The 15605-nt window shown below is 50.3% G+C and overlaps 6 protein-coding genes; 5 read left to right on the top strand and 1 right to left on the bottom strand.

Annotated features, from left to right (window-relative positions):
• Positions 1-117: 117 nt before the first annotated feature.
• RCC_06509 (related to pisatin demethylase (cytochrome P450)) lies at positions 118-2006 on the top strand (the record flags this gene model as incomplete). XM_023771772.1 has 3 exons in its annotated part: positions 118-307; positions 546-1756; positions 1818-2006. The coding sequence occupies 3 exons, from the start codon at positions 118-120 to the stop codon at positions 2004-2006; spliced, it is 1590 nt and encodes a 529-aa protein (XP_023627540.1).
• A 608-nt stretch (positions 2007-2614) lies between these two features.
• RCC_06508 (related to protoporphyrinogen oxidase) lies at positions 2615-3476 on the top strand (the record flags this gene model as incomplete). XM_023771771.1 has 2 exons in its annotated part: positions 2615-3302; positions 3361-3476. The coding sequence occupies 2 exons, from the start codon at positions 2615-2617 to the stop codon at positions 3474-3476; spliced, it is 804 nt and encodes a 267-aa protein (XP_023627539.1).
• A 1436-nt stretch (positions 3477-4912) lies between these two features.
• Positions 4913-6850, top strand: RCC_06507 (related to NADP/FAD dependent oxidoreductase; the record flags this gene model as incomplete). Its single annotated transcript, XM_023771770.1, has 1 exon — positions 4913-6850. The coding sequence occupies one exon, from the start codon at positions 4913-4915 to the stop codon at positions 6848-6850; it is 1938 nt and encodes a 645-aa protein (XP_023627538.1).
• A 293-nt stretch (positions 6851-7143) lies between these two features.
• On the top strand, positions 7144-7726 carry RCC_06506 (uncharacterized protein; the record flags this gene model as incomplete). XM_023771769.1 has 2 exons in its annotated part: positions 7144-7622; positions 7693-7726. The coding sequence occupies 2 exons, from the start codon at positions 7144-7146 to the stop codon at positions 7724-7726; spliced, it is 513 nt and encodes a 170-aa protein (XP_023627537.1).
• Positions 7727-9025: 1299 nt separating this feature from the next.
• Positions 9026-10176, top strand: RCC_06505 (uncharacterized protein; the record flags this gene model as incomplete). XM_023771768.1 has 2 exons in its annotated part: positions 9026-9860; positions 9914-10176. 2 exons carry the CDS (start codon positions 9026-9028, stop codon positions 10174-10176), a joined length of 1098 nt encoding a protein of 365 aa, XP_023627536.1.
• A 323-nt stretch (positions 10177-10499) lies between these two features.
• Positions 10500-11793, bottom strand: RCC_06504 (related to ZRT1 Zinc transporter I; the record flags this gene model as incomplete). XM_023771767.1 has 2 exons in its annotated part: positions 10500-11409; positions 11468-11793. 2 exons carry the CDS (start codon positions 11791-11793, stop codon positions 10500-10502), a joined length of 1236 nt encoding a protein of 411 aa, XP_023627535.1.
• Positions 11794-15605: the final 3812 nt, after the last annotated feature.

The following is a 15605-nucleotide window of genomic DNA, read 5'->3' as shown; positions in this document are numbered from 1 at the left end:
ATCACCGTCCCAACACGCTGGTCGCTGACAGYCGCTGCCAATTGCGCGCCCTGCACGACGCTTGAAACGACGTGCGGCCCCTCGGACACCTCAGCTCAAGCTCCCATTACCGCCGCAATGGTTCACTCGATACCGATAGCCATATTTGCAATCTTCGCCTTTTACGTCGTACGAGTGGTCCGCCAACACCATGCCCTGCGACATTTTGGCGGCCACTGGTCTGCTGGCTGGTCACGCTTGTGGCTCCTCAGGACTCAGAGCAGTGGTGAAATGCACAAGCACTTCACTGCAATTAACAAACAGCATGGTGAGTGTGTTTTCCCTTTCAGTCAACATCCCTCGGTCGCTCCATTCCATCATCCCTCCACCTGTCGCTTTTCTCCGGCGCGCACACCGATTCGTCGATCGAGTTACGCGAAGCTGCCCAAGGTAGCCAATGTGGGCATTGCACTCCATCACCTGACATTCAAATGCAATCCTTCGAAGTCGTCGACATGCCAGTTTGCGATGCTGCGATACGTAATGGTTGCTCACATGTTATCCAGGGTCAACCGCTCGCATCGGGCCCCAGATGCTTATCACATCAGACCCGGACCTGTTGCGACGCATGAATGCTGTTCGTTCGACCTTCACAAGAGGGCCTTGGTATGCAGCCCTCAAGCTCCACCCGGAACGCGACAACATCACATCTTATACCGATGAGCGCAAGCATGCAGACCTACGCCATCGGATGGCGCCCGGCTACTCTGGCAAGGAGAACCCTCTCTTGGAGCAAGACGTTGATGACAAGCTGCTTGACATGCACGACTTGATCATTGACAAGTACTTGAATCGTCCCGCGGAAGGTATTTTCAGAATCTGTGACCTCGGCCGCGTGACTCAATATTTCACCCTCGACGTGATCTCAAAGATCGCCTTTGGTCAGACCTTTGGCTTCTTGGAAAACGATGACGATCCGTTTGGTTACATTGCCAACTTATCTCAGCTACTTCCGGCCATCATCGTTTTTGGTGTGTACACCGAGCTCACAAACCTGATGAAAATTCCTCTTCTCAAATCTGCGCTCCCCAAGTCAACCGACAAGCGAGGTATTGGACGTGTCATGGGCTTTGCGGCAGATCGCGTACGAGAACGATTCGGAACCAAGCCAGTGGTACGCAAGGATATGCTGGGCGCGTTCATCAACAAGGGTCTGACMCAGGGCGAGTTGGAGAGCGAGACACTCACCCAGATCACCGCAGGTTCCGATAGCACAGCGTCCTCGCTGCGCCTTACTTTGCATTTCATCTCGACGTCGCCGCCGATCTTGGAGCGCGTACTGGCAGAGGCCCGCGCTGGCATCGAGGCTGGCAAGATCAGCCGTCCCGTCATCAAGGATTCAGAAGCGAGGCAGCTACCGTATCTACAGGCATGTATCAAGGAAGGCTTGCGCATGTACCCGCCGGTGACTGGTCTATTAGCCAAGCGTGTGCCCAATGAGGGTGCATACGTCGAGGTTGATGGTGTYGAGAAGTTTGTGCCGGGTGGCACCCAGATTGGATGGAACAGCTGGGCCATGATGAGACATGAGCACATCTTTGGCGCCGATGTCGAAATCTACCGTCCTGAACGCTGGTTGCCGAGTGATGGAAGTGAGCAGGAGCGCGCTCGCGTCACAAAGATGACGGACACGGTGTCGCTGTGCTTTGGCTACGGCAGATTCGGATGCTTGGGTCGAGGCGTTGCTACCATGGAGCTGAACAAGGCCATTCTTGAGGTGAGTTGCCGATCCTGAATCTTATCGTGAGTTTGGAGTGAAGCTGACGAAAGAAATACAGACTCTGCTTCGATTCAACCTACAGCCATGCAGCCTCGCCAAGCCATTCGACGAGATGGTAGTCGGATTTTATGTCCACGACAACATGAACTTTGTCGTCACTGAGCGGCAAGGTGAACTCTCCAAGGACACTCCTCTCTACCAAGCGCAGTTTGATGCCGGAGCCATTGCTGGCGCATACGAAGAATAGACCTCTTCCCCTTTAGATCACAGAACACACCAAGGAATGATTCAAGCAACAAGTTGGGCGTACTGGGAGATTTGCAGTATCAAAGGCATGGCGTTGTTGGCAAAGGTATCAGGATGCTCCGTGGGATCACGAAGCTGGTTGTATAGCTTTGTTTGTGTTTGGGTTTGGAATGACTGCAGATACCCCACAGTTAATGCGCGAGAAATGCTCGCCTTCTCTGGATTTGCGCTGCTAGTGTAGAACAGACTAATTTGCAAACGATACGATGATGATATTCTAGAGCCCGGAGGAGTTTTGTCAGCCGGAGGATACAAGCGCCACAGTTGCGAATTCAAGGACTGATTGATCAGCTTTCTGTAAGCACCTGCAGGCAGCCAAATGTTGTGTCAGTCTGACATACACCCCACAGTCGTCTGAGCGTCTTGAAGTACGCGAATAGGTGGAGAGGGCATTTGAAAGACGAGGTTCGGCATCGAAACTTATCGGACATAAGGTATGTGTATATATATGTGCATCTGGTAGTCGCACTGCCAGTCCATTCCATATAGTAATAATATCAAACTCGACTCGACTCGGCCTATTACACCAAGCCGACATCACGAACAAACATGCCTTCTTATGTCGTGACAGGAGCCTCGCGCGGCCTAGGCTATGCCTGGATTACTCACCTTGCCTCTCTCTCATCCAATACGGTCATTGCTATCGTACGAAACAAGTCGGCAACAGAGGCTCGCCTATCTAAAGACGGAATCACGAACATCCATGTTCTCTCTGCCGATGTCACAGACATTGCGGCAGTGCAAGCGGCAGCCGATGCGACTGCCACCATCACGGGCGGTGGTCTGGATATCCTCATCCACAATGCTGCATTGGTCAGCGAACGCAGCGCGTTCAAAACACCACTTGAGATGCCACCCCAAGAATTCGAAGATGACTTGATGGAAAGTTTCAAGGCGAATGTWGTGGGAGCCTCGCACGTCCTCTCTTCTTTCCTGCCTTTGATCCGGAAGGGAAACGTGAAGAAGATGATCGTGACCAGCACTGGGATGGCAGATGAGGGCCTTGTAACTGGCTTTGATGTTGCGGTTGCGGCTCCGTATAGTATCTCGAAAGCTGCAGTCAATATGCTGGTTGCCAAGTACCATGCAACTGTCGGGAGGAGCGAGGGAATCCTGGTGCTGGCTATGAGTCCCGGTTATGTCGATACGTCGGAGGGCAAGTCGACGAGCGAAGAAGACCTCAAGGTAGCACAAGCTATGGGCGCGAAGTTTGCTAAATTCGCTCCTCATTTTACTGGTGAGCTGCATCTTTCCATTCGAGAGTCCTCGAAGACTCGTACTGACTTGCAGTTCAGGCCCGACTTCGCCATCACAGAGTGTGGAGGACCAGTTGAAGGTGATTGAGAGAGCGACCGTTGAGGAGTTTGGCGGTCAATTTGTCAGCCACTTTGGCAACAAGAGGTGGTTGTGAGAGCTGCAGGTGTTTTGACGGCATTCATTCATTCCGGTTTAGGTGAGGAAATGCTGCGGCGACACCGCACCTTAATAGGTAATTATTATATGTAGCTCCTCTGAACGTCCGTTATGGAGCATCCTCTCGTGGGCCTTTACCGTGCCGATACCGTGACGAAGGCGTCTGTGGCAACGAACAGCATGTTCTACGTTGAATGGCCTCCGCTTGCTGCTTGCTTGCTACGGGTTGTCTCAGTAGTTCTAGTATTGACGGCGTGGAAGGCCAACCCTGGCTTTAGATCTATGCAGTCGGTGAACGACGTTTGAGAACGGGCACACGGATAGCGGTGGACATCCGGGTGGTGGAGGAGTGGGGGGCGACCTGTCGTACAAGACGACGGAAGCCCWCGGTTGCGAATCGAGTCGACGACAGTCATGTACTTCGTACCAAGGCTGTCGGGTTCCGTTACAAATTCCAGGTTTAATTAGAACTACTATTGCAGGTCAAGGGGCAAGTTTTGCGAGGGTCTGTCATCTCGATTCACGAAACTGTGAAAGATCGTCCGCCATCGGAGCTCTAGAATCTCCACTAAATCATGCCATTTTCCTCGTTCTTTCTCCTACAACACCTCCCTCAACGCACCTAGGCATTGCTGTCTCGGCTTGATTTTGAAGACAAAGCGAAACAATTGAATCGCATAGCGCGTCATATTCGCAGCCAATTCTCCGGTCGAACGCTTCCTCTGCCCCCGCCGTTTTCGCTTTGCCCAACTTTGATCTGATAATTTTTATCAGATCGCGCGATCCTTCAAGAAAAGGTACGTTCACATCAGATCCACACTTCTACCCCTCATGACCGAGGCCCTATCGCGGAGCGGCGGTGGGCAGGTGGCGGCGGCAGCGGCAACGACGGCAGCAATACATTGCATGGAGCGCCGTCGGCCGTCAGCAGCGGCATCAACGCTTGCATGCAGATGGTGATGCTGATGACTGCGCGGCCGCCGCCGCCGTCCGTCTCGTCCAGGGCGGTCGCGGTCGCGGTCGCATTCTTCGGCAGTCTTGCGGTAGAAGAGTTTGGTAGCCCTACCTCCCGCGCCTAAACGTTTGGCCCGCAAAATGTCACTCGAGTCTTAGAATTGGATCGACTGACACTACCTTACTCAACACCGCCACCAGCTGCTACACTCTTCATATTTACCAATGTGTCCTGACGCAAATTCTCAGATATAGATCAATACACCACCACCGATCCTTCGCCTTTGCGCCACTGCTTCCGCAATGTCCCCGCCAACAACACCGCAGAGCAGCGGTCGACGTCATTCATTCTCGTCTTTTGGAAACGCTGCGAGGGCGGCGGTCCACCACCACAAGGCCATTCCGCTCAGCAAGACCTCGCATCCTGACAATCCGATCCCTTCCGAACCATCTTCGATGCCTGCCGTGAGGCTCAGCAACATGGCCGCCGCCGGCAGTCCCAACTCGAGCGGGGTTAGCTTGCATACTGATAGCCATACGAGCGACTCAGACGATGCATCAACGCAAAGCCCAATCACGGAACCCGATGTAGCAGAGCCACCAACACACAAGATTCCACAAATGACGCTGGAGCAGTCCGAGAAAGCGGGAAGACGGCGACGTTCAACGACATATGCGTCCAACGTGGACGACATCAGAAGATTGATTGGCAATGGAGGCACCGCTTTCCTGCGAAGCTACTGCTGCGGCGATGGATGCTGCATGATCGAGTCACTTCCTCTTCACACGGACGAGGCATTCGCTCCCATCATCACACCTAGCAACAACGCATATCGGTTCTTGAACCTTAATTTGAGATCGCTGTCCCTCGACACCGAGTTGACCAAGATTGGGGAGCCTCCTGAGACCAAGGWCGCGTTCCTACCCCTGCGAAAGCAGTCCATTGAAGAGAATTTCCCGAGCGAGGCGCATCATAAACACAGCGCAGAAGCCGTCACAAACTTCCCACCCGAATACATGCAGCCACACCCGCCGTACAGCGTCTTCAATGCACCGGTCTACGACGCACGTGAGCTCACCAAACCTGGCGCTGAGAAACGAACATTCCACTTCGACCTTGACGTTACAGACTACCCCGAAGAAGGTGGTGTTGATTTCAAGGTCGGAGGTGCTGTTGGTGTATGTCCGCSGAACGATCCAGCCGTTGTYGAAGATATCCTGGTCCAGCTTGGAATTCCACGATTCCAGCGCGACAAGCCCATCCGGTTGCAAACAGGAGGGGGTCGGTGGCCGACCATCTGGGGCGATGAAGCAGCGAGAGAGCTCGTCACGACGCGGCGAGAGATTTTGACATGGACCGTCGATATTTCATCGACCGCACCTACGAAGCCACTTCTCCGGTTGCTCGCCGAGCATGCATCGGAGCCAAACGAGAAGAAGATTCTTGAGTACCTYTGCAGCGCACAGGGGCAGGCAACATTCTGCGACCTAAGAACTGGTCCGCACATCACAGTCCAGCAGCTCCTCCACGCTTTCCCCTCTGCGAAGCCGTCTCTCGAGGCCTTTTGTTCTGTATTGAACCAGCTCATGCCGCGATTCTACTCGCTCTCCAACGATCCTCATGTCTCATCAGCTCGGGAGGGCCTTGCTGGTCGTCGCTTGATTGAGATTGCCGTTACCATCCACGAAACTCCAAACTACATCAACAATAAGCGATCTGGTGTTGGCTCCGGCTTCCTCGAGCGAATTGCAAACAAGTTTGTTGCAGAAGAGGCAAGACTGCAGGCAGAAGCTGAGGCAAATGGCTCTTCCCTGCCCCGCGGCGTCGCTGGTCGCAAGCTTAATCTCCATGTGCCCATGTTCCGGGGCTTGATGTCTAACCCTCTCTCACGAGAGTTTGCAAGCGATGGACCTATGGTTCTGATCGGTGCAGGAGTTGGCATGGCACCTTTCAGAGGATTCATTCTGAACAGACTAAAGAATGCCAATTGTGCGAACAAAATCTGGCTCATTCAAGGCATCCGGGACAGCATGCTGGACGAGATCTATCGTGGAGAGCTCGGTGCCCACGAGTCTGAGATCAAGAAGGTGGTACAGTCCCGTGCGCAGCCATTACCTCCGGTAGCCGAGAATGAAGGCGATGTAGTGGATCAGACTGCAAGTGAGGCCAGGTCCGAGAGTAAAGTTGCCAAATACGTCCAAGACGAGGTACGTCTTCAAGCCGACGTCGTGTGGTTCGTCATCAACTCTTTGGATGGCCGTCTATTCGTATGTGGCTCTACGCAAGGTATGGGTGAAGGTGTCGAGGCTGCTCTCATTGACGTGGCCATGGACAAGGGCAATCTTGATTACGAGACTGCGAAACAATTCTGGGACGGCAAAAAGGAAGCAGGCCAATACATCGCGGAGACCTGGTAGATCCTCAAATTTGCTCGACTTGCGGTTTCCCGGCAAATCGTGAGGTCATTCAAGAGCACGATGCATATAGCGTTGAATCGGCTTGTTTTAGCAAGCGGTCGCGGGGATTGTTGATAGCGTTCTCGCATATGCGTTTGGATCTTGTACGTATATCTTGGTAGTAAATCTGATTGCTCTCACCATTCGCTTCCGCCTGCTGATTCACATGACCGATGACAGTGCGGACTGCGCTGCATCATCCTTGCTTCTCATGACAACTCTTCCATCACATCCACCCAACACTTCAATCAGCAATGGCTTCCACCACTCCGCCAGACACGAGCGCGCACAATCTAGCCAGCCCAGCATCCGAACCTTCGGTCCTCATGAATCTCATCCACGATCTCGCCTGCCAAGTCTCTTCACTTCGCGACCAAGTCAAAGACGCGACCATGCGCGCTTTGGTGACCGTGGAGCAAGCTGAGGACCAACATCTCGCACACCCCTCACTCTATCAGCGCGCGCACGGTGCTACGCTCGCCAACGAGCCACCTGGAATCCATCAGCTTTACTGGTCTCATCGCAGCCGTGTGCGCCAGAGACAACACAAGGACGAGGTCGCTGTGGAGAAGCTTCGCGGGGATCACAATGAGCTGGTGAAGAAGAGCTCTACTGTGCTCGATCAGGTCAGTGACGTTCACAAGGAGATGCTGAAGGAGTCCAAAGCTGTTCGAGTCGAGTTGGAGCAGGTGGGCGGGAACATTGAGAGCTTGGAAAAAATCGTGAATTGCAGGTGAGTATCAACTAGATCGCATTGCAGATTTCACCTCTGTTGTCGTGCTAACACATTCTTCCTCGCCTAGAATCCACGTCGTCGGTGATGGAGAGGGCGAGTAAACCTCCCCCATTCTGTGCGACGCCGGAGTAACGTTGTGATTGGCTTGAAAGCTGGGGGACTTACGATATGACCCTTCTGGTGTATGTACCTTAGTGCCATTGGTGCGCATGAGTTCGGTGAGCACATTGGAGTGATGGAGCAATACTTTCGACCCAGAATCTTCTTCGACTACTCATCATGGTCAGAATAAGCTACCTTGTTCTCAGCAACGATGAGCCTCAGATACGATTCGTGCATATCTATCAATCACCTGATCACTTTCCCACAATGCTCGTGGTCCTTCCGTGTCGGATCTCGAAGGTTCGCAAAGCGTCAGTCATGGTTCTTGTTTGGCCGCCTCCCGACGTCTTGTGAATGATTCATTCGCACTGATCGGCATAACTCGYGACTAAGAAAGCAATCGATGAATGGCTACCTAGGTACAATCGTCCTCACGTTGTTGCAGGCTGGTGCGTGCATCGGCATCTGGCTGCCGTGAACGGGTTCTCGCTTGCCGCGACACGAGGCTGACACATGGTCCATGGCTTCTCCACTTCCGTGAACTCTGTTCGAACTTCCTCACTGACCAGCACCTCCAGGCCATCATGCTATCGGCGACAGCGAGTCCAAATTATCAACTGGAAGAGCCATTCAACCAGTTGCTCAAGCCTATTCCAAGTATGCATTCCAGCAGAGAAGACGAGACTTAGCCTCCGCGAAGTGAACGAAGCGGAGTACGGTCCAGAATGATACACATTTCCCAAGTGGGTCCGCCACACTTCTGCCATGCCGCTATGACGGTCCTACCAGAGAAGAGCGACTCGTGGACTGGCCCCTGTTCAACAAGATCCCCATGCGTTGCTTGGCTGGCTGATATGTCCTTCTCACGGGGAGACCGGTTCAACAAATTGTTGCCACAGAGTGTGCCTCGAGGGCCGCGACTACGTGCCGCCCCTCAATCCGTCCTGAGGAGTTCCTGACGGATGCCAATCGTACCACGAAAACATCATCATCTTCCCCGACAAGAGAATTTCCTGGGCGCCGCGACTTGCTGTCACCATAGATTCAATCCACAACAGTTTCACTGGCGAGACTAGGATAGGAATCTGTAACGCCACAGAGTCCCTGAACGTTGAGTGGATCCCAAGACGATGGATAGAGGCTAGAAAAACTCTTGCCGGACAGTATGTGTAATTAATCCAGGCTTGAGGTATTCAAATAGCGAAGTCCTTCTTTCCCTTCCACCATCAATCATCACAACTCGATCTCCAACTACATTCCTTCACAGCTCAGTCTCCTTCACGATCTCTTTAACAAATATGCGCTCCTTTGGACTTGCAACACTCATCGCGGGACATGCATTGGCAAACCCGGTTCCGCAGGCCATCGACTGGAATGTGATAGATGCTATTACACCAGTTGCGACCCCCACAATTCCAGTTGTGAATGCTGCTTCGGCTCAAACGACCTTTACATACATTCCAACAGCCGCAGCTGCTGCAGTGTCTGCTTCGGTGCAAGCAAATCCAGCCGACAGCGTCTTGAAGCGACGCAGCACGTCGGTCAACAACACCGCATGTGCGATTCAGCCTGACGAGGACGATACTGCTGAGAACTTTTCAAACAACCCAGCCTTCTCCTCGGCTGCAAACTCGGCCGAAGCTCCTGAGGGATATGCATCAGTCTACACCAACCAGAACGCATCCAGCCAAGGCGTGTATGGGTACATGGGCTACTCAGTCCTCGAAACGTACAACGTCCCCGAATGTTCGAAGAGATGCGACGAGATCGTGGGATGCCAGTCCATCAACGTCTACTTCGAGCGAGACCCCAGCGTCGACGAGGACGGATGTACCGACCCACCCTCAACAACTGTGATCAAATGCGTGTATTGGGGAGGTCCAGTTACCCCAAGGTCTGCTTACAACGACGGGCAATGGAGGCGAGACTTCCATGTAGTCATTTCCGGAAGCAATGGATACGTCAACCAACGCATAGCCTCTCCTCCCGGCTACGAGWACCCCGTCTTCCTAGACAACGGTGCAATCTTCGCCCCAGCCGACTGCAACGGAAGGGAAACATATATGGGCGTCAAAGTTTTCACCACGGGCGTCTTCGACATTGGTAAATGCGCTGCTGCTTGCTCATCTCAATGTTCGTATCATCCAACGTTCTCTCTAAAGACAAGATATGCTGACAATGGATAGCTGCCTATAACCAGGAACACCCAGAGAAGGACGGGTCCTATCAAACATGCCAGTTCTTTAATACCTACATTCTCTACAATGGCACCACAGCAGTCGGACAGTCCTGCTCATTGTACAACGAGACTTGGCCCGCGAGTTTTGCGACCAATGTTGGACAGTTTCGGGAGGAGGACTACTTCAGCGTCGGCTCTAGCTATGCTGTCTCCAACTCCACTGGCAACTCTGATCAACCACAGGGCTGCACGAATCCTACCGCGCCTTGAAAGCAATGAGTTTGCCTGTAGCCAGATAAAGTGGTTTGGCGATACAAGATGAAAATAAATGCAGGACGGTCGAGAGAGCCACCACTTGGAGTTATGGCCTTAGAGGGAGAGGGGAGAGAGGCGTTCTGACATGAATCACAACATAGATCAATCCAAAAGCTTGAGTCATTATTGAACTTTTCATTCATGTCAATACAATAGCCCATTAAGTATGCGTCGCGAAGCGAGCGATGTCGTGTGCATCGAACTGGTTTCTTCTATGCACAACCTTTGCAGCAGCCATATMATCTATAATCTGGTCCTCGGACCATGACACTGCATCCTTAGGCCCACTTCCCTAACAAGGCCATCAAAGCGGCACCGAGAACCACGCTGAAAACCATGAAAGCTAGCTGTCTGTCGTCCTTTGTACGATCTGGGTTGAACAAGAAGTCTCTTGCCAAGAACTCTACAAAGCCAGAGTACATGAGGATACCAGCGCTGGTGGCATCTAGGACTCCCGATACGACGCTGGCCGTAAAGGAGCCGGCGTTGTAAGTGTTGCGCACGCCAAGGCCGATGGCGATTGCGAGTGGTGTTGTCAGGCCGTAYCCTGCACAAAGTGCCCAGGGCATCCAGCTCAAACGCTTTGGAAATGGGATTGCGGACAGACGAGCGCCGATTCCCAGACCTTCAAAAGATTGGTGGAAGACAATGACTGGATAGAGAATCTTGAACTCCTCCCAGGCCGAAGTGCTCAATGTGAGCCCAATGATGACGCTGTGAAAGAGCACGCCGAACTCCAGAATAAGGAATGCAGCAATCTGCTTTCTGAAACCTTCCTCTGCCAGGGCCTCGGTCAATTTCTCATCGATGCTCACGGATTCAACATCGGAACCCTTGGCGGTCCCCAAAGATTTGGGAATGGATGGACTCTGATCATGAGTGTGCGTTTGCTGGTCCTGGTCTCCTGAGTGGAGGTGCTGGTGGGTGGAGATGCGGCGACTCATGTTCTGATACTGTGCCAGCGCTGCGTCATCAACAGATCCACGGCGTTCGGAGATGAAGTTCTCGCCATGGCTATGCGCCATATCGTACTTCTTCTCGACGTATCTCTCGGCCGCAAAGTCCAGCAGGAAGACAAACATGCCGCTTGAAAGAGCGATACCAGCCACGAAGGAGTACTCTGACCATCCACCGGTCATTCCGACGCAAGAAGCAGGGCCGATCGATTCATACGCAGGGTCGAGGAGACTGTCGAATGTCAGCCACTGAGCAATGGTCATGATGCGATGGTTCGTGATCCACTTACTGAATGAAGGCAGTTGCGATGATGACACCGGCACCAAAGTATCGCGCGAAGAGGTAGACGTAGAGTGGGATTCGCAGCCTTTTGCTCCTCGTTGCGATGACGGGGAAGAAGGTGACAGCAGAGGACAAGACCAAGACGACGAACAGCGCTGAGACTCGCACACCAAGGTGTTGGTCGTACTCATTGCCAGCGTCGTTGAGGAAGCATGTCACATCGCGCATCAGCTCATTTTCTCGGACATATGTCAAATTGACATTCATTGCCGTTGTGTCGTCAAGACCTGACGTAGCCGGGTAGGAATTTGGCCATACGGCGGTAGGGTCCATTTTGAAAGATCACTTGAGGAGAGCAGCAAGCGAGGTGTACCTAGTTGTAGTTGAAGACCCGGTGGAAGGTGCAGTAGTCGGCTGGGCAGGATCTCCAAAGAGATGGTGCTTGTTGTGCCCAGAGAGTGCTTGTTCTGCCCAGATAGTGCTTGTCGTTCTTGTCGTTTTCGCCGTTCTTGCCGTTTTCGCCGTTCTTGTCGTTCTTGTCGTTCTTGTAAGGATTATCAGTGCGGTCGAATTGTCGGGATGAAAAAGCAGTGCGGGCATGCCACGCGACTTTTTATTTTTTAATGCGGGTTCCCACGTCGTGAACCTTTGGATGCTTTATGGTGGGCCGCGCTTGGACCATGGTGTCTTTGGAAAAGCACCTTGATGGTCGACGAACTCTGTCGCAAGCGACCGCTCAATCCCGTTGGCCAATCCATCCGCAGCCATTTCCTTCCTTAGCACAAAGAAAAACACTGCAATGGACGGTGCGGCCGGCACGTTCGTTCAGGTAGGAGGCCCGATTGGCAATTAACGTCCTACCTTACCTGCTTCAACAGTCGGTGATGCGACATGAAGTTGACATTGCAGAAAGAGCAAGAACAGGTATCCAYTGCCCAGTCACGGCTCACGGAACGCGGCAGAGTGAAGACGCAGGCTTAACTTGATCCATTCCACCCCACCCCATTGCATCCCACCCTGTCCATCATAGTCGACAGTGAAACCATCATTGTCGCGGCGCTGAAGCTTGTCGAGCTTGCCATCTCAGCGTACAGGCGGCGGACTGTCCAGAACAGGCCAGAACGACCGGACGCGAGACCGCCGGCACTCAGCCCGGCAGTACCTTGTTGAGCCTGTCAAGCCTATCCGAGGGACGGTGGTCCGGAAAGGTGTCTCAGACGTTCCACGGGTGGGATGGAGGACAAGCCGGTTAACACGCACCCGCACTAGGCGGCTCGCCTTTGAACACATCTGACAAACACGACATGATACGATTGAACTTGCACAGGCCGAGGCGGACATCTCTCTTGCTGCACTTTCGAAGGATATTTTCGGCCAAGATCCAGCAGATCTTGGAAGCGTTGTACCTTACTCTCCTCCTTTGTGCTCTTTTGCAGGTCCGCGGCCTTGATCACAGCTAAAGCTTGGTGGACATGCCTTGTAGGGGCTCGTTTGTTATCTCCTGCTTCTTCGTATCTGATGTATGTGCCTCTGAAGACGTACCTGCTTATCACGGCACTGTAGTCAAAAGGAGACGACGATCAAGATCCATTGAAGTCGCCCTGCGGCTAGGTGCAAGCAGATTTGATGAGGCTCCGTTCAATATTCAATGGGACCGGGGTCTCGGATTTCGTAAGCCGCGGCAAATCCCAGTGTTCTAAAATGGATGAACTCTGATTTTGATTTACTTAAGGGAAAATTCCTCGGCTATATAGTCCTGCCTAAGTTACGTAGCTACTTAAGCCTTAGGCATATATACTTAGTTCTTAAGTGGAGACTTTAAGAACATCCTCCTCTACTAAGTTATTTTACCCTTAAAACTATAGGAGCTACTTAAAAGACCTAGGGGGTCCTTATAGGTTATTCTATAGAGCCCTATCGCTTAAGTAAAAGGCTTAGACGTAGGGTTTACTTCTACTTTGCTATAAGCTATATCCTTTATATAGCTAGTAGCTTAGAGTAGTACGTATATARYRTATACGATTAGCTACTTCGGCTTAAGTAGGTAGTTATAGCGTAGCGGAGCGGAAGTAGTATACGGAGTGCGGGAGCGTCGAGGCGTAACGTATATCCGGCAGCTTAAGAGCTACTAGGGCATATATTAACTTGCCCTCTTAATCTACTAACCTTCTCCTCCGTATCTATATCTATCTTCCCCTTCCCTAATTAAGTCCCTTAATTAATATTTCCCCTTCCTCTATCTATTATATACGTCTTCTCTTATACTAGCTATATATATTAAGAAGCTATAGGCGATAGGCGTATAACTCGTAGCTAGGCGGAGGGATCTAAGAAGAGCGACGACGGTAATAAGGGTAAGAAGGGTAACGGTTAAGACCCGCTAGTTACCCTAAGCGCGAAATTACTCGGAAAGCGACCTACGGCGAATACTAGCGATATCGTTATAAGCTTAAGGCGCTCTCTACGCTCTTACGACTTAGGCGCTACTTTAGGCTTATCTCTAGGTAAGGTAACTTCTAAGCTACGTCTAAGTCTCTCTAAGGCGGATCTCCGGAAGGAGAGGGAACTATAGGCGATTAAGGAAGCTTTAAGTCCTTAATCTCCTAGTTACGGTACTCTAAGCTATAGTATAAGCGTTTAGCGGAAGCTAGTACCTATAATTCCGGCGATAGCGATAGCTACTCGTATAGAATATAAGAAGTTTAGGTTCGATTAAGTTAGCGGTTAAGTAAGTAAGGCGAGCCTTCGCTAGGGAAATAATAAGATATCGTCCTTTAATCCCCTCTTAAACCGCTCCTTAGAGAACTTCCCCCGAAGCTTTCNCTAAAGCTCCTACTAATTTAGTAACTCTCTTATAGTAAATCCTATTTCCTTACTTTCTTCCTTTTCTTCTTTTACTAATAAAATAAGAGCCCTCTTCTAGAGGGACTCTAAAACTTCTAAAATAAATAGAACACTATTCTAGATTCTAATCTGGATAATAGGAGTTCTATCCTATAACACTAGAGTAAACTAGGGTAGTTAAACACTATACTAATAGCTAAACTAATTCTAAGAAACAAGATTAACTCCTAAATTAGGTATAAACAAAACTTTATTAAGCAAGATTTTCTTCCTATTCTAGCCTCCTATAACTACTCTTCCCTTATATATAGCTTATAGCTATCTACCCCCAACCTTAATCTATTTCTTCCTTTAAAGTGGAATTATAGATCTAAAGAGTTATAGTTAGTTAGTTATATAGAATAAGGCATAGGAGTCTAGTAACTATTCTAAGGAGGTTAACTTGCCTTTTGCCTCTAAAGAAGAGTGTGCAATCTTATTAGTTTCCTCCTTAAATTAGGATAAGGTAGCACTTAATAAGGTTAGAGATAATTCCCTAGATTAGGCTTATTTAGCAAGGAATGCTTTCTTAGCAGTCTTCCTTATTTTCCTAAGTTTARAAACCTCTTTTCTAATTATTTCCTCTATTGCCTTCTTAAATTCTTTAAGAGAGTCTCTTCTTTTCTTAAYCCTCTTTAACGAAGAGGAGGAGTATTTCTTACTAGAGATCTTTCTCTTTTTAGGCTTTAGAGAATCCCTATTTCTAGATAGGAAATTTTCCTAAGGTCTAATTGCTTTCTTTACCTTTTCTAGCTATAGACAATCTAGTATAAAGTGTTATCTATTATAGAGGAAGCATGTTCTTGTCCTTCTAAAGGCTGCTATTATAAAGTCCTCCTTATAATAGAGGTCCCTTACTTCCTAAGATTTAAGGATAAGTAGGATCTGTTTATAGTTCCTAACAAGCATTAGCTAGGCTATAATTGCATTCTTAGTTAATTTAAACTTAGGAGGGAGTGCTAAAAGAAGGATCCTAATTTTCCTTTTAGGTTCTTTTATATATAACTCCCTTTTATTAACCTCTGCAATCCTCTTTATTATTAAACTAATCTATACCTAGGCTAATCTTACTATATCTTCCTCTCCTATTCTAAAGTTTATAAGTTATTATACTATTAATATAGCATGTGCTATAAGCACCTTACTATACTTCTTCTAGAGGAAGAGCTACATTTTAGCAGCTATCTTTGTATCTATTAATAATTAAATCTTATCTGCTTTATCTAAGCTAACTCTTAATCTTAGCTTATACCTGCACTTAG

This window comes from Ramularia collo-cygni (genome assembly GCF_900074925.1).
Source record: "Ramularia collo-cygni strain URUG2 genome assembly, contig: RCC_scaffold09, whole genome shotgun sequence".
Classification (NCBI taxonomy): Eukaryota; Fungi; Ascomycota; class Dothideomycetes; order Mycosphaerellales; family Mycosphaerellaceae; genus Ramularia; species Ramularia collo-cygni.
This window is presented reverse-complemented; position numbering and strand designations above follow the sequence as displayed.